At 35.5% G+C, this 23,773-nt stretch overlaps 2 protein-coding genes across 2 annotated transcripts; both read left to right on the top strand.

Moving 5' to 3' along the window:
- Positions 1–3,657: 3,657 nt before the first annotated feature.
- LOC149023813 (protein SMALL AUXIN UP-REGULATED RNA 54-like) lies at positions 3,658–4,071 on the top strand. The gene has a single exon (XM_089143358.1). It carries the CDS (start codon positions 3,658–3,660, stop codon positions 4,069–4,071), a length of 414 nt encoding a protein of 137 aa, XP_088999484.1.
- A 5,524-nt stretch (positions 4,072–9,595) lies between these two features.
- On the top strand, positions 9,596–10,009 carry LOC149023814 (protein SMALL AUXIN UP-REGULATED RNA 54-like). Its single transcript, XM_089143359.1, has one exon. It carries the CDS (start codon positions 9,596–9,598, stop codon positions 10,007–10,009), a length of 414 nt encoding a protein of 137 aa, XP_088999485.1.
- The last annotated feature ends 13,764 nt before the right edge of the window (positions 10,010–23,773 follow it).

The raw sequence follows: 23,773 nt of genomic DNA on the forward strand, positions 1-23,773 counted from the left end.
GTATTAAATCTTGTACTAAAAGCAAATCTTTGTGTAATTGTTCTAAGTTATTTAGGAGTTTTAAATGTAATAATATAATTACATTATTTTGTTTAAGGAGTATTTTATCGGTGGGTTGTCCTGGATCATATTTTGATAAGCCTTCCGTTTACGGGTGATATTCTTTGGCTTGTTGTAAAATTTGTTGATATATCGGGTTGTCTTCCATAGCCTAATATCCTATTTGTTTAATTATCTTTTCTAAATATTCTAATTTTTCCATTATTTGATCACACCTAATATTTACTTTATCACATCTTTCGTTCAATAAATTAAATATTTCTTTATGCTTTATATGTCTATTTTGCTCTTGTTCAAAGAAAAAGATTAATTTATGTATATCCTCACTTGTTGGTAATTGTTGTAATTTTAATTGGTTTGTTCGAGACATAATTTGTTCTAATTCACTTTTTATGTAATCTTGATTTTGTCTAAGTACTATTAGTTCATTTTTATAATTTTTATTTTCTTGGTCCATTTAGTAATATTCTTGAATTATGATAATCTTCAAATAGGCTGTCATTTTCTTCATTTACTCTAATTATTTGTTCAAATTGTTTTAATAATATTCCAATTTCTTCAAATAATTCATAATTTTGTTGTCTAAATTCTTTTAGAAGTTTCTTTCTTCTAAGGTAGGGCCGCGTGGTCCTAAATATCTTGGAGCAGTTAATCGATGTATACTATCATAATTATTTCGATTTGTTGTTTCAAGATTACTATCTCATCACTTATATCTTTTTGTTTTGGATTTCTATTTTCATTTCTTGAGTTTTTATATTTATTGTTTCGATTAAAGTTAAACTTCTATCAAATGGTTCATATCCGTAAGATATAGCTAATTTCATTTTCATATTTTCTATATTTTTATACCGGGGAGGTCTTGGCAGGTTGATCGAAATAACTCGAAATCCTATGTATACAATATTTTTGTCTTATTGATCTTGTGTCTTCTTTTAATTGTATATATTGTGATAATAATTTTGAATTTGTAGATTCTATGGATGATGCTAATTTATCAAATATCAGTTCTCTTATTTCCGGGTAAAGTTATTCCTTGACTAATAGTTTCTTCAGGGAGTTCAATAATATTTCTTGCATGTTTAAAATATTCTAATAAGCTACAAAAAACCACTCTTTCCGTTAGTTGTTTCACTAAGTTGTAAAGCGAGATATGTATCGTGTATGTTTCTACTAGTTTTTGCATAATTATTAGAATAATTTGTTACCAAGATGACTCATGATGCAAATTGTGCTAATTCTTTTGTTTATATTTTAAGATAGCCTTTAATCTATCTATTTGGTATATTCTTATTAGTATTGGTTGTTGATTATCTATTCTCCAACGTAAATAGTCCGGGATATTATCAAAGGGTTCATTATGATCTATTTCTGCCATTTTTCTTCTAAAATAATTAACTTCATTTAGTTTCTTTTATTTTATCTCTTAAGTTTTTATTCCTCTTAACTGTCTTAGCCTATCTTGAGAACTCATGTTCCAATTAATGTTATTAAATATTAGAGTTTTTCTATTAAATTTTGCATAATTATTCTATTTCGTAATTATCACTATCTTCAATGTCAATTGCGGTATTTAATTCATTTTGTTTAAGCTCCATATATTGTTTAATATTTCCATAAATTTTTACTAAATTCTTAATTTGTTCAAATAATTTTTGATTATTTCTTTCAATTTTATTCATATGTTTTCTATCTTTTTTACTTATTATGCCATGACCTTTATTCATAATATTATGGATTACGTTATAATTTTGTTGAATTTTAGTTCTTATACAAACAAGTTCATCACCAATATTTCTTTGGTGTAAAATTTCTATTTTAATTTCATGTTTTTATTTCTAGAGTTTCGGACATGAGTAATTCATATGTATAAGGATCAAATCCCATAGATGTGGGACTTTTATATTTTATTCCTTTTATAAGATCATACCACGGTAATCTGTTCTTTTTATCAAAATGTTTCTGCCAAATATATCACATATTTTTGTCTTTGATTTTTAAACTTATTTCTTAATTGTTCTTTTTGTACTACGAGTATTGGTTGGTTTAATAGAAATTGCTAACTTATCAAAGATAAGTTCGCGGATTTCTATTGGAAAAGTTAATCCTTGTTCAACATATGTTTGTGGAAGTTCTATAATATTCACAATTGTTTTGTAATATTCAAGTAAAGCGCAAAATACTTCTTTTATTTGTGAAAAATTATTACAATTATGCAAAAGATGAATATAAACGAGTAAATTTATCTACTACTTCCTTCATTATATCAAGTTTATAAAGACAGAAGGAAAATTTATTAGAGTTCGAAAAGTAAATTTACTAGCGAGAAGTGAACAGTGAATAGTGAATAGAGAACGATGAAGCTGGATACGCGAGTGATCAATAAAGTTGTATATCCTACTCGGACTACCTTCGTAGTTAAGACTTACTTATCTTGGCCGATGCAAAGTTATACTATATGAATGCAAAGATATCGAAGGAGTGGTTTCTCGTGGTCTTCGGTATTGTATGGTAAATTTCGTTTGGCGCAAAACACAAAGCCTACGGGCTCCATCTAATTATCGAGGCGAGACTTATAGCCAAGCTCGCTCTACGAAGTTCGGATAATAGACTTTCCTTTTGGGCTAGGGGATGCATCCATAGAAATTGAACCAAACCGAATTGGTGCGAGAAACGTCCTACATAATATCCGGATGCAAGATGGATGCATGAACCACGCTCCGAAAGAGTGCGTGGGTGACATAGCGCGGGGGGGGGGGGGCCCGGGGGGGGGGGGGGGGAAAAGATAAAATAACCCCCCTTTTTTGGTGTTTTTTTTTTTTTTTTTTTTTTTTTTTTTATAAATTTTTAAAAAAATTTTAAAAAAAAAAAAAAAAAAAAAAAAAAAAAAAAAAAAAAAAAAAAAAAAAAAAAAAAAAAAAAAAAAAAAAAAAAAAAAAAAAAAAAAAAAAAAAAAAAAAAAAATCAAACGATATTTTCAAAATTTTGGTTTCTAAAAGTAAGAAATACCCAAAACTGTTTTAGGAGGAATTATTAATGACAGATTTGTGGGCACCCCATGATGGGATTTCAAACCCATGGTTAAAACAACATGTTTCATGCTTGATCAAGCCCTCACTCTCACTTTATAATTAGGACGTCACATATGGATTGCTTCATGCACAAACCTGAGTTGCTTCAACACCTAAAAAGCTCGATCATGCCCATGTGAGCAGTGGAGTCATCATAGACAGAAGAGGAGATGACATGCAATTAGAAAATTGACGATTCAAGAAATTATCTAACGGAAGCTAATATGATTTGATAGAGAGCTGGTTCTCTTTAGTTCCTCTCAAAAGAAATTCCATTGCTAAATCCGGAAACTGCAGTTGACGCATCAAAATGGACTTCTAGCTCAAAAAAACTTGAAACACATGCCTTGGTCTCATCTACAGGACCAATCTCATGTCCCTGATCATTTTATGCACTTTTTCATGATCTTTCTTTCATTCTCGTCTATAAATTGAAGTGGGTTCTCAAGAACTCTTCTCATTAGTGGAGAAATATTTCCTTTTTTGGTAGATTTTGGAGAATTATTACTTCACTGGTCATACGAAGATGATCACCAAATCAACATCAGTGCAGGAAATCTTCAAGCTTATCAAGAAGAAGATGAAGAGGAGTCTATCTATGCCATCACTAACAGAAAAAAGAGATGCTGACGATGATGGAACAAAAATGGGTAGTTCCATGGAAGTTCCACAAGACGTGAAGAAAGGTCAGTTTGTGGTGTTTGCAGTGGATGGTTGTGGTGAACCAAAGAGGTTTGTTGTTGATTTGGGTTTCTTGACTCACCCTGAGTTCTTGAAGATGCTAAAGCAGTCAGAGGAAGAGTTTGGATATGAACAAGACGGAGCTATCTCTGTTCCTTGCAGACCTGAAGATCTGCAAAAAATTCTGAAAGAGAAGAGGAAATACAGTTCCAGCTATGGTGCTTCTGATGCGAAAAGGAAAGCAGTCGTGGTTCCTTGAAATTCTGAGCTGATCGAAGAATGGTTTAGAATTCAAGTCTTGTATCATGTAATTAGTACGAATTATTCACGATTCTTGTAGTTTTGGAATCAATAGCTACACCAGTTAAAGGTGTGAATTGGTCGGTTCAGTCGGTTTGAGCCGATTTCAATTCTGTTATTAGGTGACCGTTAAGCTACGGTTTATGCAGTAATTTTGATAGAAAATAGTTCTAGAAGTGTATTAGTTGTCGTGGAACAGATCATTCTATTTTTTGCTTGTGGGGCTTGTGGAATGGTTTCCATAAATAAACTGATTCTGATTTACATAATTAATTCTCGCTTTTATTTTATATTTTTTTGGTAGAATACTTGTATTAAACCATGTAAATTTCATTGGCGACGGTTTTTGAAAAACTGCCATTATATATTTGAAAAACTAAAAGTGTAACCAGTTATGCTTTTTCTTGTAGTGATAGCAGTGTTGGTGAAACAATTTTGAAGCCTGTAGAAGACGGTATAAGCCATCTTTTAAGCATTCTCTGAAGAAATGTGGTCCTCCTTTGTGGATCCTTCAAAAAATAACAATGAGAATGGAATTCTAACACAAAATTGTTAGCAATTATAAACTTACTAACTGAGAGTAGCTTCTTTGTGATGTAAGGAACATGCTACACATTATTTAAATTAGAAATATGAGAAGAGGTTGATACTCTAGAGTAGGGGTGCAAGTTTGGCCCTGGAGGCCCTGAGCTGCCCTGAGTCCGAATAGGGCTTGGGCTAAAGATTTTGGCCCTAAGGACGGGTTAGGGCCAAAATATTATGATTATGGCCTTGAACTAGGGCCAAGGGCAGGCCTGAGATTACTCTCTGGCCCGGCCAGCCCATCCTAGACCCGTCCTTGATTTTGGCCCTAATCTTGGCCTTGATCTTGGCCCTGATTTTGACCCTGATCTCGACCTTGATTTTGGCTCTAATCTTGGCCTTGATCTTGGCCCTGATTTTGACCCTGATCTCGACCTTGATCTTGGCCCTGATTCTAGCCCTGATTTTGGCCCTGATCTTGCCCTAATCTTGGCCTTGATCTAGGCCCATGATTTTGGCCCTGATTTGAGTCTGGACCCTCCACCCATATGGAGAGGAATTAATTATAATCCACATGGGTGAATATTTGATACGTGTCAAATTTAAAAAACATGACCCTCTTCTATTTCCTTTCCCATTTCTCTTTCTAATCACTCTGACTCATGGTTGTCTACTCTTTCCTCAACGAATAGTTTTTACACTAAATTAGCGGCCCAAGCCATGTTAAGCAGAAGGTTTCCGACTCGCAAAATGAACTTTTGAAGTGGTGGGGAGTATGTTGGAAACTCCCAATCCATTCGAATTCAAAGTATTCCTTTAGCGTTTACTGAATGTAGGTTTACCACTTCGAGATACCTTATCTCGATGAACACAACAATCTGAGGTATGTCTATTCGTCAAGTTGGCCCAAAACGGACTTGAGTTCGAGCTGAGGAAGAAGTTCATGGGCATGGACTTCCGTGACTTGTTCGAGCTTATGTAACCATGAGAGAGAAACAACATGGCATGTCTTTATTTTATGCAGCTAGACCACTTGGACTGCGAACGAAACATTGGCATTTTCAATCACTCCAACATTTTTGCAATGCACTCACCTCCGATCATCATATGGATAAGGAGACTAAAAATTGGTTTTTTTCTTTATTTACAATAGCTTGCTATTTTATGTGGAAAGAGAGGAATGTTGTACTTTTCAAAAAAAAACTCAACCAAAACCCAATAATGTCTTAATACAAGTTTTAAGGTGGATAATGGATCCACAACTCCTACCATCAATGGATGACCCCGTAGACCCATATGAGGAATTGCTATAAGACCATACTCAATATAAACTCAACCTTTGTATCCAAGACTAATTCATCTATGTTGCTTTGTGCATGGATATATAATAACAGGTAGGAAATGCAGAATGGAGTATGGGTATCTATAGAGATGGACATATTCAATATCTTAGTTATGGAAGCATAGCAACTGCAAACAAAGCTGAGGCGATTTTGGTGGCAATTTGAACAGGACTGAACAAAGCAAGACAGTTGGGATTACAGATCAAGATTATTTGGTGCAATAGGCCCATTATTTTGACCTTTTTGCCTAAACCTAAGAAACCTTGGCCTGTTAGTCTTATTAATATTTTGGTTGTAGTTGCGGAGGCAACAAAACATGTTAACTACTCTGGGTTTCAATCTACCATGCTCCACGATAAATTTGTTAGTATAGCTAAGGTAGCATCTAATAGTAGTCTTGTATGTATGGAACCACAAACTCCCACATGTCAATGTTTTTAAGTCTAGTCTTCTCCCTTTTTATCATAAAAAAAGACAAAAAAAAATCATTCTTGAGAATAAAACTTACCAAATGTCGATTTGTTCCACAAGCGTTCTCAAACATTCTTAGCACAAATTTTACCAAACGATCAAATTTGTATTCAGACCATCATTCTCTGATAAGAACACTAAAAAACGATTATCAAAAAGAGTACCGTTCTCAGAAAAAGGCCTTTACCAGAAGCATACTAAGAGAAGAGACAATTCAACTAAGAATAATTTGGTTTTCTATGGTGGGCAGGGGTTTCCATCAACAAAGCCATAAAGATCATTAGCATTTAGAAGAGGGAGACATTGACTTCTCTATAGCAAATAATTTGTTCGATCTAACGTGACCGGCAAGAGGGAGATGACGTTGCAATAGGAGAGGATGGTGGTGGAGTTCGTAGAGTTGGCCATGGCAAGTTGCATATTTGGATGTGAGTCTTTTGGTTCATTACTGTGAAGGACTTGCAGGGTTAATGAAAGTTTTTCTCATCTGATTGTGCGACTTGAACTCTATGTTTATAATTTAAAACACAAATTTTGATTTTTGAATTAACTGTATAAAGTATAATATACTCAATTACAAAATAAAACTTTCTAGGAACTCTTTCTTGTCAGGACTAGATTTTCCCAAAAACAAATTCTTGACAAAATAGGACTTTTCTTATCTTTTGGAGCCACCTCAATACCTTCTAACTTTGACAAGACGAATTCTCAAATCTGACAATCTAGACTAGAGTGCCAAAAGCCTCGAAGCTGATGGCAACAACTGGTATAACATATCCATTTTAGCCTATCACATACTTAGGTTGACTCAATCTAGTGTCCATACACCAAATTGGGCCCCATTAAGCATATAATAGCAAATCTAAACTAAATCAAAATAAAAAATTCTTAACATATTGATTGTAACAAAGAACCTTCCACCCCCCCCCCCCCAAAAAAAAAAAAAGAAAAAGAATTTGCAAGCCAAGCATATGCCAATCGAATATTCAATCTAAATAACAAATTACATGCAGGTGTTGCAAGTAGAGTAGAGAAGAGAAGAGCAATATGTCACAACAAGCTACAATTTGAAGGGAAGAGAAACACGCTAAAATGAGGCAAACTTGCCAACTTGACTTCTTCCTCGTTTCTTTTTTTTCCCCCTCTTTTTTCTCTATTTTTTTTTTCTTTTTTTGATTTTAAATGTCATTATTTTACTAGATGGGACTGAAACTTTCTAAGTTGAATGATAGAAGTCAAGGCTTTGAGAAAAAATATATTATAATATTTTGAAAATTTTCAATGATACTCCAAAATGAATAGCAAATAGCAAAAAGCACAAAGACCCAAAGAATATATCAAATTAGTAGAGACACCCCTAAATGTTTCTTACATTTACATTATGGTACATTCCGCTAGCAAATTCCGTTAAGTCATTGTTATATAATCTCATAATTCCTAAATTGCCCCTAATGTTTTGAGTTTATTGTAGGTTCTACTTAACAATTCTTCCAAAATTTATTATAGGTTTGATAAACTCCAAAGAAGTTAAGGATAGTATAGGAATGATGAGATTATCTAACCATGAGTTAATAGAATTATTTTGATGAAGTGTACCATTGTGCAAATTTAAGAGACATTTTGAGGTGTTTGCCAATTTGATATATTCTTGGGGTGCTTATGCTTTTTGCTATTCACTTGGAGTGTCTCTGAGACTTTGAAAATTTCATTAATTTTTTGCCCAAGGGTTATACACATAATAATGTATCAAAGGTATATATTTGGTGCACCTAACTTAAGCACACTTAATATTAAATCTTCAATAGATGTATCAAGTCTTACCCCTACTTTATGCTTGTGTAAAAGTTCCTTCTTCTTCTTTTTTTTTTTTTTTTAAATGGAACATGCAAATCATCCAACAAGTGTTTCTGCTTTGATAAACACCAAGAATAGTTTTGAGTGTTTCAAGAAGCAAAAATACTTTTAAAGGCATCAAATAAAACTCACCTCTAGAAGCAAAAACAAATCAATAGGTGTTTTTATCATAGTAACTGAAGCTAGGGAAGATGAGAACATGGACCCCTTTTACAAAGACAATGGCTACGATCTCAATGGAGATAGAGAAGATGATGAGGAACTTTGGTCATTGTAGATAGAGTAGATAAAGAATTGAATAATCCCTATCCTTAGGATTGAAAAAGCAGTGAATAAGAGTTCTACTGCAATATGATAAAGTTTTAACGGAGTTTTTATATTTATATTGCTAAATTCCACCAGTACTCCTCTCTAAAATTATTTCACTTAAATCTAACATGTCCAACTTTTGCTACGAGAAACAGACCTAACAACAAATTGTTATAATGTCAAAAGTGTTTTTCAAAGCAAAAGTTTTCATAAATTTCAATTTATGTTAAAAAATCACCACAAATAAAAAATTTTAATCAAATTATTTTGAGTCAAATGTTTTTTATTTCTCAAAAGCAAGAAACATTAGAAATTGGTTTTCAGTGAATTATAATTGTATATACAAGGATGAACCTGATACCGATAATGAAGACTTTTGTATATGTAGAGTTCGGGGGATAAACTAATTAATATCTAACAACTAAATAAAAAATTAAGACAACTTTGTGGGCTCCACATGATGAGAACTTCCAAATGGTTAAAACAACATGTTTCGTGCTTGATCAAGCCTACTCACTCTTAACTCTATGATTTGAATACCACATATGGATTGATTCTTGCAAAAATCTGACTTGCATCAACACTTAAAAGCTCATGTGAGTCATCATAGACAGAAGAGGAGATGACAATCAATTTGAAAATTGACGATTCAAGAAATAATCGAGGTAAGGTGATTGATAGAGAAGTACTTGTTCTCTCAGTGTCTTCGAAAAAAACAATTCTCCATTTCAAACTCTGGAAGACTTCAGTCGACGCATCAGAATGAACTTTTAGCCAAAAGTAACCTCAAACACATGCCTTGGTCTCATCTACAGTGCCAATCTCATGTCTTTGATCCTTCTTTGCACTTTTTCATGATTTTTCTTTCATTCTCATCTATAAAATGAAGAGGGTTCTCAAGAACTCTTCTCATCAGTGGAGAAATATACTTCTTTTTTTTTCGGTAGACTTTTGGAGAAGTACAACTTCGCTGGTTATACGAAGATGATCACCAAATCAACATCAATGCAGGAAATCTTCAAGCTTATCAAGAAGAAGATGAAAAGGAGTCTATCTCTGCCATCATTAACAGCAAAACGAGATGTTGATGATGATGGAGAAGAAATGGGTAGTTCCATGGAAGTTCCACAAGATGTGAAGAAAGGTCAGTTTGTGGTTTTTGCAGTGGATGGTTGTGGTGAACCAAAGAGGTTTATTGTTGATTTGAGTTTCTTGACACACCCTGAGTTCTTGAAGATGCTAAAGCAGTCAGAGGAAGAGTTCGGATATGAACAACAAGGAGCAATCTCCATTCCTTGCAGACCTGATGATCTGCAAAAAATTCTGAAAGATAAGAGGAAATACAGTCTCAGCTATGGTGGCTCTGATGCGAAAAGGAAAGCACTCGTGGTTTCTTGAAATTCTGAGCTGATCGAAGAAGGGCTTAGAATTCAAGTCTGTTTCATGTAATTAATTCACGAATTTTATAGCTTGGAATTCAAAAGCTACACCAATTAAGGGTGTCAATTTGTAGGTTCATTCGGTTTGAGCCGATTAAGCTAGGGCTTTTGCAGTAACTTTGATAGAAGAATAGTTATATGTTTTTTTTTTTTAAATAACTTCTGGGGGACACTGTACACGCTTGGAATAGATTAGTTTGTTTTGCTTGTGTCTCTGGAATGTTTTGAGTAAATAAACTGATTCTGATTACTTAATTATGGTCGTTAGAATTTGTATTTATGTGGATAATCAAAAATTTGTATTTTGGTCCCTATTTTTATTCTTCAACAAAAATTCATATTCCAAAATTGACATTTGGAATGTTTTAAATTTTTTTTTTTTGGGTGTCTTGGGCTTGTTTATTAAAGTTGTATTTGACCTCTATGCCTAGAGGATCAAATTTGCATAAATGGTTCAAATTGGGATTGTGTTCGGTTAAACTTTGACATGTTTAATTATATGCATCTCTAATTGTGTGTTTGACATACTACTTATATTCTTCACCAAAAAAAAACATGCTACTTATATTTTAATTTCATTAGACAATCTTTTTTGGTCTGTTCTCTGCTACCATTGAAGGTTGCTCCCATTGGCATCATCATACAGTTAGACGAGTCGTACAATGTCAACTTTTAGAGGTGGAGATCCAACCTAGTTATGTGGTGGAAATGGTGATCATCATGTTCTCTCTGCTATAATAACAGGTTTAATGAATATTGAACTAGAAACATACACATATTGCTCGTGTTGAACTTGGGGCACGTTGAGCCTAGATTAACATCAATGACCCTGCATAACCAAACATAGGTTGGGCTGATAATTGCACAACCCATCAAGTGTTTCTGATACGAAAGATTTCTACCCGACCGGGTCTGACCCGGATGGGGCTCCACATGCTAGTTAATCGGGAAAGATTCCGATCATCCAGACCAAAAGCGAACATCGCCACATATATAGCAATCATCCTTGATATAGAAGGTCAACTCGGACTGATTGAATGGGACCAACGACAAGGAAGCAGATCCTAGGAGAAACAAAGCCCGCGGCAACACCAAATACATAAAAGGTAACACTTACAATATAAAAGCATAGACAACCACATACCCCCGGAGCAACCAATACACCTGAGTATAATCTTGTCTAGCTTTGCACGAGACCCACCACGCACGACTTGCCACGGAGGCGGCGCCGGCACACAAGCGGCCCGCATCTAACCTTTCTTGCGGGGCTCATCATCCCGGATACGAGAGGAGGCTCGGCGGATCTAGAAGTATAATTGATCCGCATCAGGGCGCGTACGTGGGAACGACAAAATCCTCAAGTCATGCCAAGACGAGGAGGAAATAATGGACGTTCCCGAATAGAAAATGTTGGTGGGAATCAGATTCCCGAAGATCAAACACATCAAGACAATGGAGTCCACTCAACCCAAGTGGAACAGATCCTCCCGAGGGAACCGGCGTGAAAATCCAAACGGGAAATGCACATCCCGAGGCCCTCGGGGGTATGCTACGCGGAGATATGGATAGCTCCGCATGGGAATGATCGAGATGCAAAGGGTGTTGCGGGGCTTGGTCCATCAAGTTAGAGTTGAGCAAGGACCAAGACGAACACTCGGACGGGAAGGCTATTGAGAGCCTTCCAAAAGCAAGAAGATCCCGGCCAAGAGGGAGGATCTGAAAGGAAGACCGACGAAGGTCGGAGGTCCGACAGTGCTCCCGACCATCGTCAAAGAAGCCGCGGGAAGAAATGGAGCACCAAGGAGAAAGTCATCCTCAATCAACCCGATCGAGGGTCTCAGTTGCCCGAACTCAATCCAAAAAAGAAAACAACGCTGAATCAGGCGGGAATGGAGTTAGGCAAAATAGCCTTCGGAAGAGGATGGCAGAGGTCGAGCGCAAATTGGAGGATCGGGATCGCGACGAGGATTTGGACGTGGTTGATCGAGAACCATTTTCAGATGAGATCATGAATTTACCTCTTCCTCATAATTTCATTATGCCTACCTTTACTCCATTCGAAGGAAAAACGAGCCCGAAGGAGCATATCAGTTATTTCAAGTCAAGAATGACTGTTCTAGTTCGGGAAGATGAGCTACTTTGCAGAACGTTCCCGGCCTCGTTGAAGGGCCCGGCCATTAAGTGGTTTAGTGGTCTTCAACCCGGATCCATCCATAATTTCAGGGAACTTGTCAGAAGATTCATAGCCCGGTTTAGAAGTGCGATCGGAAGCAAGAAGACGTCTGATAGCTTATTCGCTACAAGGCAAGGGCGGAATGAATCCATTTGGGATTTCCTGAAACGTTTCGATGAAGTAACCATTGAGATCGAGAATTTTGATGATCGGGTGGCATACAACGCACTTTGGAGTGGCATTACACACCAGGGACTTTTGGAAGTCTTACCTTTTTTAAGGTAATAATTTGAATCGGGTCAATCCCATTCATCTTGCGCCTTCCATAAGGACTTACACCTTTTTTAAGGTAATAATTTGAATCGGGTCAATCCCATTCATCTGCGCCTTCCATAAGGACTTACACCTTTTTTAAGGTAATAATTTGAATCGGGTCAATCCCATTCATCTCGCGCCTTCCATAAGGACTTACACCTTTTTTAAGGTAATAATTTGAATCGGGTCAATCCCATTCATCTTGCGCCTTCCATAAGGACTTGCACCTTTTTTAAGGTAATAATTTGAATCGGGTCAATCCCATTCATCTCGCGCCTTCCATAAGGACTTGCACCTTTTTTAAGGTAACACATTTTTTAAGGTAACACATTTTTTAAGGTAATAATTTGAATCGTGTCAATCCCATTCATCTTGCGCCTTCCATAAGTACTTATACATTTTTTAAGGTAATAATTTGAATCGGGTCAATCCCATTCATCTTGCATCTTCCATAAGGACTTGCACATTTTTTAAGGTAATAATTTGAATCGGGTTAATCCCATTCTCATCTTGCGCCTTCTATAAGAACTTACACATTTTTTAAGGTAACACCTTTTTTAAGGTAATAATTTGAATCGGGTTAATCCCATTCATCTTGCGCCTTCCATAAGGACTTGTACATTTTTTAAGGTAACACCTTTTTTAAGGTAATAATTTGAATCGGGTTAATCCCATTCATCTTGCGCCTTCCATAAGGATTTGTACCTTTTTTAATGTAACACCTTTTTTAAGGTAATAATTTGAATCGGGTTAATCCCATTCATCTTGCGCCTTCCATAAAGACTTGCACCTTTTTAAGGTAATAATTTGAATTGGGTCAATCCCATTCATCTTGCACCTTCCATAAGGACTTGCACATTTTTTAATCTTCCTTGCTATCTCGCACGATGTAAACAACGTCCGGGATAGGGGGCTTATGATACGGAAGATTTCTACCCGACCGGGTCTGACCTGGATGGGGCTCCACATGCTAGTTAATCGGGAAAGATGCCTATCATCTATGACCAAAAGTGTAATATACGCCACATATATAGCAATCATCCTTGATATAGAAGGTCAACTCAGCAGCTGATTGAATGGGACCAACGACAAGGAAGCATGATCCTAGGAGAAACAATAGCCCTTGTCGGGCTAACTTACCAAATATATAAAAGGTAACACTTACAATATAAAAGCATAGACATACCCCTCCGGTAAGCAACCAATACACTCTGAGTATAATCTTGTGTAGCTTTTGCATGAGACCTCACTCTATTCGTCATCTGACTTTGCCATCGGAGGCGGCTGCTCGGCACACAAGCCAGCCCACATCTAACCTTTCTTGCAGGGCTCATCGTCCCGGATACGAGAGGAGGCTCAGTCAGATCTAGAAGTATAATTGATCCGCATCAGTTTCTATTTCGAGAAATACTAGAAGTAGTATTCGATGTTTTCGGAAATAGAAGTACATTTTGGACGCTCGATAAAATTTGCTTATGGAAGTAAAAATAATGTCTACAAACAGTTTACCATAGTAACTGGATATGGAGAAGATGAAGAACATGAATCCCTTTTGCAAAGATTAAAGGGTTAGGGTTTCAATGGAGATATAGAAGATGAAGAGGAACTTTGGTCATCAGAGATAGAAAAGATGAAGAATTGAATGATCCCTAGTGTTAGCACTAAAAAAAGCAATGAATGGAAAATTCTATCATTATATGAGAAGGTTGTAAAGATTTCTTATGTTTAGGATGCTAAATTCCATAAATATCCTTCCTAAAACTCTTTCACTTAAACCTAGCACATCTCACGACTTTTGCTTCGAAAATAGATGCAGCAACAATATGTTATTGCGTCAAAAGTGTTTCTAGAACAAAAATGTTCATAAATTTCAATTATATTATAAAAATCACTAGATTTAGAATAATTTAGAGTTTTCTTCATGGTGCCCCCTTAAGTGGGGGCTAAATTCTTGACTGTCCCCTTATATGCAAAAAATATCCCCCCATGGCATAATCCAATATATCAAGTTACTCCTCTTGACTGTGAAGAATTGGGTTATAAAATGACCATTATACCCCTATGTAAAAAGGCCAAATTACCCCTTTATAAGTTTTACTTCCTTCTTTCTACTCTTTCTCCTCCGCCTTTGACTCGGGCAAAAAATTATGCATTACCATGCATTGGCTTCTAGTTGATGGACTAACCAACATCGGAGTGCATGTTTGTTTTCCTAACCGAGAAGAACGACAGGAGGTTAGAGTTTGAATCCCCTCGGGGCCAGGGGCGAAACCCCGCCTATATTAATTATATAAAAAGCGCCTTGAGGATGTAGTCGTGGTGCGCGCAAGCTGGCCCGGATGAACCTCATTTCCAAAAAAAAGAACGACAGGAAATATCCAAAAACAGAGAAATCTCTCCAAAAAAATCCGCATAGATGATAGAGCAAGGAGAAAGACTGAGCTTCCATGACCAAAGGGGAATCGAATCCATCAGAAAAATTACTCATCTTTGCCGCAAAATTCTTCGCCTAGACTGCTTGCAATGGAATTAATTTTCAATGTGATTGGGTATAGTTATTGTGTATTAATTTCCTCTTTGATTGGGTTATGGGGTTTCTCAGGAATTTTGGTTAGGGTTCTCGTTCGATTTGAAGGGTTGGGGCTGGATTTGGGTTCATTTTGGTCAATTTTACGTATCAATTTTGTTCTATCATCTTGGTGGATGTCTTGTTGACTTGATTAGGTTCTAGGGTTTCACAGCGGAGTGCGGATGACTTTTATAATTTTCTTAGAACCTCTTCTCCTTTTGAAGATTAGAAAGAAAATATGGAAAACCAGTTTTGCACTTCAGTACTGGCAATTACCTTTTTTTGACAAAATTTCTGTGATGATTGTTCAATGTTCTTGGGTGGTATCAACAAGTAAGAAAAATGGAATCAGGTGCTTATAAAACAGAAACAACCCTGTGTTGTTGAATTAGATGGAATACTTCAACTCAGAATCAAAGAATTTATAGTCCATTTTCTTGTTTCAGATGGTGATTCCAATACTAATAGGGACCAAATTTGATGACTTCGTTTGACTTCCTTTGGTTATGCAATTGACAATCGTGAACCAACACCAGTTTCTTAAAAAATGTATTAGTGGCAACAATGAGTGTTGATCAAACAAGTTGTAGGCGGAGGATTAGGTTGCAGAGGTTGCAAACTCAGTTGCAGTGGTTAGGTTCAAAAGGAAATGGCGTTGGCCTCAGGGTTAGTGTGGGTAGTAGTTGGGAGAGACAATGGGGGTTTGCCGGAGTTGTTGGAGTCGTTAGAGGAGGAAGAAGTGATGACCATTTATGTGATACCTCGCGTCTTTTTATATTATTATTTTTTCATTGTGTAGGAATGTTCCAATCCTTAAGATTATAAAGGGATCATGGTGGTTGGATCATATGTCAATACTTTAACCAAACGATTTGAGTGTAATTAAATGATAGCTCAAATAGAACTAGTTTCCAATTAATATTTTGGTCGAGATCCGACGTCACTTATGGGTCCCACAAAGATGGAATTAGATTGAACTGTAAACAAAGAAAAGATCAAACATAATTTTCTGAAACTAGAGGTATTAATATTCTGTATCTCAGAGTAGGCCCTGCGTAAGAAAATAGAGTGGGTCTGCAAGCCCATAAACTAGACTCATTAATCTATCTATCTATCTATCTATCTATATATATATTAACATTAAAGTGAAAGAGGAGGAGGGGCACCCCCCGAACAAAAGAAAAAACAGAGGGTACATATAATACCCAAAGAAAGAGGGGAGGAAACGAAGGGAAGCAGAGAATGAGGAGAGAGAGAAAGGGAAGAGAGAGAAGAGTGAGAGAGGAGAAGTGGGGAGGAGAGAGAACGTAGAGAGGAGAAGTGGAGAGGAGAGAGAGAACTCAAAGAGGAGAAAGAGATGGAGAAGAGAGAGAGAAAGGAGGAGAGAGAAAGTAAAGGGGACTTTACTTTCCGCATGAACTAAAATAGCCAAGATTATTCGAAATATAGGAGAGATGACATACTTTTAACTGAGGCAAGATCGAGAGACGAACATGGAATAGGAACATGTAAGTGATATTAACCAACCTATGTATGTTATAAATGAGTGATTCCACTTAGTAGATAGGTAGCATTCACATGTTAATAAAAAATTTATCTTATTTAATCACTTATACAATTTATGAAAATGCATAATATATTGCTTTATGAATGGAATAGAAATGCATGGGATTGAATGACAACTTAAGAACTTGATTGAAATGTTTGAATTGAAATGCTGAGTATTCTTGAAGTGCTAATTAGGAATTTGAAATGATGTTTATGCTTGTTAAATTCAAAATTATCATGTATGTTTTCTTATTTAAATGATGGGATTATATGAATTGTATCAAGTCTTATTTAGATAAGGCTAAATGATAATTGAAATGCAAAAGGTATATTGAAATGGACAGGGTATAGTATTGCAAGATTGAAATTGAATGTAAACATAGGAAAGAAAAGGGAGGAAATAAGAATAATAAATAAATAAATAAAATGTAATGGCTTATGTAAGTCTTGGTACTTAGTGTATGCAAATGGGAGGACATGAAGCAAGACGGAAAAAGTGGAAAGATTGAGTCTATGCCAATGATGGCAATCCACGAGGTGTACAATGTCTTGTGCCTAGAAGCCACTTCGGTGGTGAAGAGAAATGTATACATCCTTTGGATTTGCTTAGGCTCAAAGACTATACTGCTAGAGAATAGAGATGTAAATATGTGAAAGAAAATTGGAATGCATAATGCTATATGACTTTGATATGATAATGGATGCATGATGAATTGCCCAAATTACTTACATGGTTGTCTATATTGCTTACTGGGCCGCAAAGTTCACTATTGTAAATGTTAATAGGACCCCTGATATATGACAAAAGCAAAGGTGTTGCCACCTAACAACGTCTTTAAAGTAGAAGATGGAAAATCTTTTTTTTTTTTTGCAACTGATGTTTGCTTTTTGACTAGGTTTTAAATGTATATATATATTTTTTGAGGTTGTATGTACTTAACTAGATATTGTTGAAAACTCAAATGTAAGCATAATAAGACTTTGGACTGTATACATATGTTTATGAGTCAAATTGTCAAATAAGTTATCTATCTTAATCTTTAGAGGTATTCAATTTAGTATTGTTTTTAGTGGCTATAAACAGGTTAATACTGAGAGGAACTGACACATGCCCTGGTTGGATGTCTATAATGTGGACCCCACAAAGCCTGTGAAAACTGGAGTTTACCTCACAATGAAGCTTCTTCGTGAAGTCAAGGGTAACTGGAGGTAAAGTTAATTTTACATAGGGGTATTTACATCTTTATGCACACAAAGGGATGTTTTTGTCTTTTCCAACCCTCACTTGACAGTCAAAAGGCTTGACCTTCAAGAGGATAACTAGATTATGCCTTGGGAGACGCTGTGATATTTTTTGCATATAGGAGGACAGCCAAGAATTTAACCTCTATTTAAGGGGTGCCCTAAAAAAACTCAACAATTTATCAAATGATATTCAACTAATTTTTTTTGCTTCAGAGTAAGAACCACCAAAACTAATCGGTCCTAAGTGTAATTCTCTCAAGATGAACCTAATACCGAAAGCTTCCAATCAAACAGTGGGGGTTAGGGGAACAAACCAATCTATAGCTATAGCTAAGTAAGAAATTATGACAGATTTGTGGGCACCCCACAATGAGAACCTCCAATGTTGAAACTTCAAGCCATATAGTTAAAACAACACGTTTCATGCTTGATCAAGCCCCACTCCTAACTCTTTAATTAGAACATCACACATGGATTGATCATGGCTCATGCTCAAATCTGAGTTGCACCAACATCTAAAAGCTCATGTTCATGTGAGACAGTGAGTTATCATGGACAGTATAGGAGATGACAGTCGATTTGAAAATTGACGATTCAAGAAATTATCTAAGGGAGGGTTATCCCGACTCGTAAGGTGATATATATCGAAAACTAGTTCTCTTAGTGCCTTTCAAAAGAAACTCCCTCAGTGCTAAATCCGGAAAACTTCAGTTAGACGCATCAGAATGAACTTTTAGCCAAAAATAACCTCAAACACATGCCTTGGTCTCATCTACAGTACCAACCTCAAGTCTTTGATCCTTCTTTGCACTTTTTCATGATTTTTCTTTCATTCTCATCTATAAAAGGAAGTGGGTTCTCAAGAACTCATCTCATCAGTGGAGAAATACTCTTTCTTTTTGGTAGATTTTGGAGAAGTACGAGTTCACTGGTTGTACGAAGATGATCACCAAATCAACAGCAGTGCAGGAAATCTTCAAGCTTGTCAAGAAGAAGATGAAAAGGAGTCTACCTCTGCCATCATTAACAGCAAAAAGAGATGTTGATGATGATGGAGAAGATCAAATGGGTAGTTCCATGGAAGTTCCACAAGACGTGAAGAAAGGTCAGTTTGTGGTGTTCGCAGTGGATGGTTGTGGTGAACCAAAGAGGTTCGTTGTTGATTTGGGTTTTTTAACACACCCTGAGTTCTTGAAGATGCTAAAGCAGTCAGAGGAAGAGTTCGGGTATGAACAACAAGGAGCAATCTCTGTTCCTTGCAGACCTGATGATCTGCAAAAAATTCTGGAAGAGAAGAGGAAGTACAGCTCTGGCTATGGTGGTTCTAATGCAAAAAGGAAAACACTTGTTGTTCCTTGAAATTCTGAGCTATTGAAGAAGTGCTTAGAATTCAAGTCTGTATCATGTAATCATTTCGAGATTTTTGTAGTTTGGAGTTCAACAGCTACACCAATTAACGATGTCAATTGGTCGGTTCAGTCGGGTTGAGCTGATTTCAATTCTATCATTAGGTGACCGTTCAGCTAGGGTTTATGCAGTAACTTTGACTAAAAAAATCTAGTGTTTATATATTTTTTTTTATCTTTTATATATATTTTATGGAACTCACCTGGAACAGATAAGTCTGTTTTGTGTGTGTTTTTGTAATGGTTTTGATAAATAAACTGATTCGGACTTACATAATTAATTCTCGTTCGTATTTGTATTTGTATTTATATGATAGTCAAATTTCTATATTTTGATCCTTATATTTATTGAAATTTACATTAAATTCATTAAATATTTTATTTTTTTAGAATTGGTAATTTATATGAGGTAGGATTACTATTTTTTATATACGGGGTAAATAATTCCTATTTCTTACTAATTACAGTCCAATTATAATTAGTAGTGATAATCTATAGTCAAATGTTGTACATCACAGTATATATTTTGTATGTTTTCTCTAGAGTGATTGAATTAGGTAATATCTCACACCTGTTTATCAAAATTCTAGAGGACCAAATTCCATAGTAGATTAATAAATGTATCAAAATTTGGATAGTATTCAATTAGATTGAGGACATCACCTATACATCTCTGATTGCTTAGATTTTAATTTCAATAGACAACCTATTTTCGAGTCTAGTTTTGTTTCCGTTGAGAGTAATGCATAATATTATCTTTACTTCCATCACCATACAATCAGAGTGGATCCCACCTTATCAATTTTTAGAGGTGGAGAACATACCGGATAATGTGATGTAGAGATTGGGGATAGTTTTATACACTCTCTAAAGAGGAAGGTGATCCCAACTATTTTTTATCACCATGATTTTTCAACTGTCTTTTTTTCTTCTTTTGGTAAACCATAATTCATTCAACGGAAGAACAAGCTACAACCATTAACTCAAACCCGAAAGGGATTAAATCTAGGAAGAAGAAACAAGCCAATAAGTCACACTTGGAATCCGGGCTAGGGAGTGGGCCATGCCATTATGCTCCCCTAGTAATAAAACAAAACATACATTTAGTAGAGGATTTTTTTTTTGGGCACAGCATTTTTACAGAGGATCTGGATAACCCTATTACATCCGTGACTATGGGCTTAGCTTGAATCCGGATGCTCACCCCGTCGGGTTCCCGACCACACAAAACATTGGGGCCCACGGATGAAATTTTAATTTTTTGTTTTGTTTTTTTCAAAAAGTGTTTTTCACTGTGGGCCACACTGTTTTGTGTGGTCAGGAACCCGTCGGGGAGTTGATCCGGACTCACTGGGCTTGGAAGGGTTTTCAATGTCATGAATAATGAACTTGAAGCCTATGGACACCCTTCTCTAAATTGGACTTAGTGTTGAACTTGGGGCATGGTGAGCTTTAGACTAACAATCATTGCCCATGCATAACCAAACCAAGGTTCGAAAAATCACTCCATGTTTGGTGGCTGACGACACCCCCGACACGGCGACATATCGCTATATGTCGGGCAACATTTGGAGGGGTGTAGATGAAAAATCTATCCCCAATTTTGAGAGGTATTTGGGATCATTTTAATCTGAATTTTATTGTGTAGCCTAACTTGAGGCCAATAAACACACCTGGTGAGCGTTATTTTGACCTAACACATCACCTAAACTAATGTTCTTGATCAACACATGCTCGGATGTATGTTGGTGAAATTGAAAGTCTGGAAAACTTGCAAACTCATATGAAATACCTCTTGATCGATACAAACAATATAATAGTCGGCGATAACGAAGCAAAATGTGCTCATAATTAATGTTGAAGCTTAAAGAAGAATAGGGTTAAAATACAAGAAATAAGAGAGATAAGTGATATTGGCTACATATCGGCGACATCAACCATATATCGTTGACTTTTTATATATTTCGTGTCGAAGGAGGGTGTCGTGTCGCCCCACTCCGACATGGCGGCCAACACTTGGAACCATACCAAACATAGGTTAGGCTGGGCTGGGCTGTACAATAAGAAGAATGACTTGAAATTTGAGAAAAGTAGCATGATGTGTCTTCATGTAACAATCCACAAGGATTTGATGAGATTTGGAAAACAAGGAAAATTAAATCCCAAGTAAATCGGATCATCTTGAGATTCTTGGAACACGTTGATAGCCTAGCTTACAAGATGGCCTTCCCAGTACTCCCAAGAATCGAAGAATCGAAGAACATTCACTGCTTTTTTTTTTCTTCTTCTTTTTCTTCTGTTTTTTTTCTTTTTTGTCTGAGGTTCATCCGGGCCAGCTTATGAGCACTTTGATTACATCCTCGGAGGGAGCTTTTTCGTTTGCAAAGGTCGAACCCATAGTAGAAGACAATTGGATTTGTATCATGACAATGTTTTTATTTTGTTTCCTTGTTTTTATGTAAAAAATCATTAGAAAACCCTTCTACCTTCTAAAGAAAAACGTTTTGTTTTTCATTTGGTGTTTCTCAAAGTGGGTTCAATGCTAATGCCAAAGTATAGTTTGTTCTAAAAATGAAAGAAAAAACACAAGCAACAGACTGGATTACACATACATGATTTCGATTATTTTTTCTATTCAAAAAATGTAAAAAAGAAGTAATAAACAAGAAATAAGAACATTACCAGACAAAGTAAGGATCAAAATTGGACTGAACAGTGAGTTCCCAAATTAGAACGAACCCTTTTGTTCAACGTATCAGTAAAACTATTTATGAGTTGATTTTAAAGGATGATTAAGGGGTTGTATGTCAATGTTTCTATTCCCTTTCTTCTTTTCTAGGTAAAAAACAAAATTTCCTATTTCTATACATTTTCATTGTTTCTATTATTTTGAGGTGTTGAAATCATGAATGATTAATCTTTGCAACAGCTAATAATAATAATAATGGAAAAAAAAAATTGAGTTTTAAGGTTAATAACAATAGGAGATTACATATTTATATGAAAAAAACAATAATGTTCTTCCGTATTTTCAAGAAAAGTTATTTTTTTTCTTTTTTCTTTTTTCTTGTGTGTGTGAGAATTCCTTTAATTGGGCTTGAAACTATGGCGTGAGAAATTCCTTAAATTGGGCTTGAAACTATCCCAAAGTAATGATATGTTTCAAAAATGAATAAAAGAATAAAAATAAAAAACACAAGAAACTATTGGATTGCACATACATGATTTGAGTTGTTTCTATTCTAAAACTGTATATAAAAAAAAAACATGAAAAAAAGAAAAGAAACGGGGACATGTTAGGATTAAACCGATCAATCACACGCAATCGAATAGAAAACAAGGAAGCTAGAAGGAGACACGAATTTTACCCTGGTTCACCTCAACGTAAAGCTACGTCCAACTTTAGGTTTTTCACTATATTAGTGTTATGTTACAAGAGAATATATATATATATATATATATATATATATATATATATATATATATATATATATATATATATATATATATATATATATATATTTTTGTGTGTGTGTGTTGGCGCCACATAAACATGGACCATCTACAGGACTATGGGGCAGCCTCCCCGGATCCCCGCCCGCTCACCGGGGAGCTGGACCTCATGTCTGTCAGCAACACAATGTGAAGCACGAGCCATACGCAACAAAACATTGCCATACAACCTCGATAATATATAGGGTGTCATTAATATAATCGTACCTACACATGAACTGGCTTGGAACCACGTTTATGTTATAAAGAACATGAATTAATTAAAACTAGATTTCTGAAAATTTTAGAAGCTCTCTGCAGATATCAGATATTTCCTTAATGGGAATTAATTTGATGAAAGAGACTAATCATCATCAGTCTATTAAAAGCCACTCAATTAGAATATGAGATTCACTCTAGATTAGATGGTGTCCTAACTCCTAATCATAATTGATTAGATGGTGTCCTAATTCCTAATCTTAATTGACTCTCGGTTAGAAGCTTATAATCCAAATCGATTGGATTTAATTTGAATCTGTTTATAATAAACCTGATATAGTCAAATCGAGAAATTGTTAGATAATCCATTTAATTACTCAAATTACACAAACCATTCTTCTTTGAATGACAAGACAAGTCATCTAGAGCTCAACTGACTAGGTTCTTGTCTAGAAGAGAAAAGACCTCTCAGTTAAGGTGTGCACATTCTTAACATTGAGAGATTTTCTCTGGGTAAATTACATCTATGCCCTTGAGTTTGTATGTTATTATGTCTACATTTCTTGTAATTTTTTTTAATAACAAATTAACAATGACTAAATTTGAAGTTTTTTTTTTTCACCTAATTTTTTTGAAATTTTTTTCTCACTTATTGTAAGATAAAGGTTATCATGTCTTCATGTATTTAAAATTAAGAGTTGACACAAGAGAACATTTGCAATATAAATTTTCGGATCGTAAATGTACGTAATAGTT

Source organism: Hakea prostrata, chromosome 2 (assembly GCF_041222555.1).
Source record: "Hakea prostrata isolate BN-2017 chromosome 2, UWA_Hpros_2, whole genome shotgun sequence".
Lineage (NCBI taxonomy): Eukaryota > Viridiplantae > Streptophyta > Magnoliopsida > Proteales > Proteaceae > Hakea > Hakea prostrata.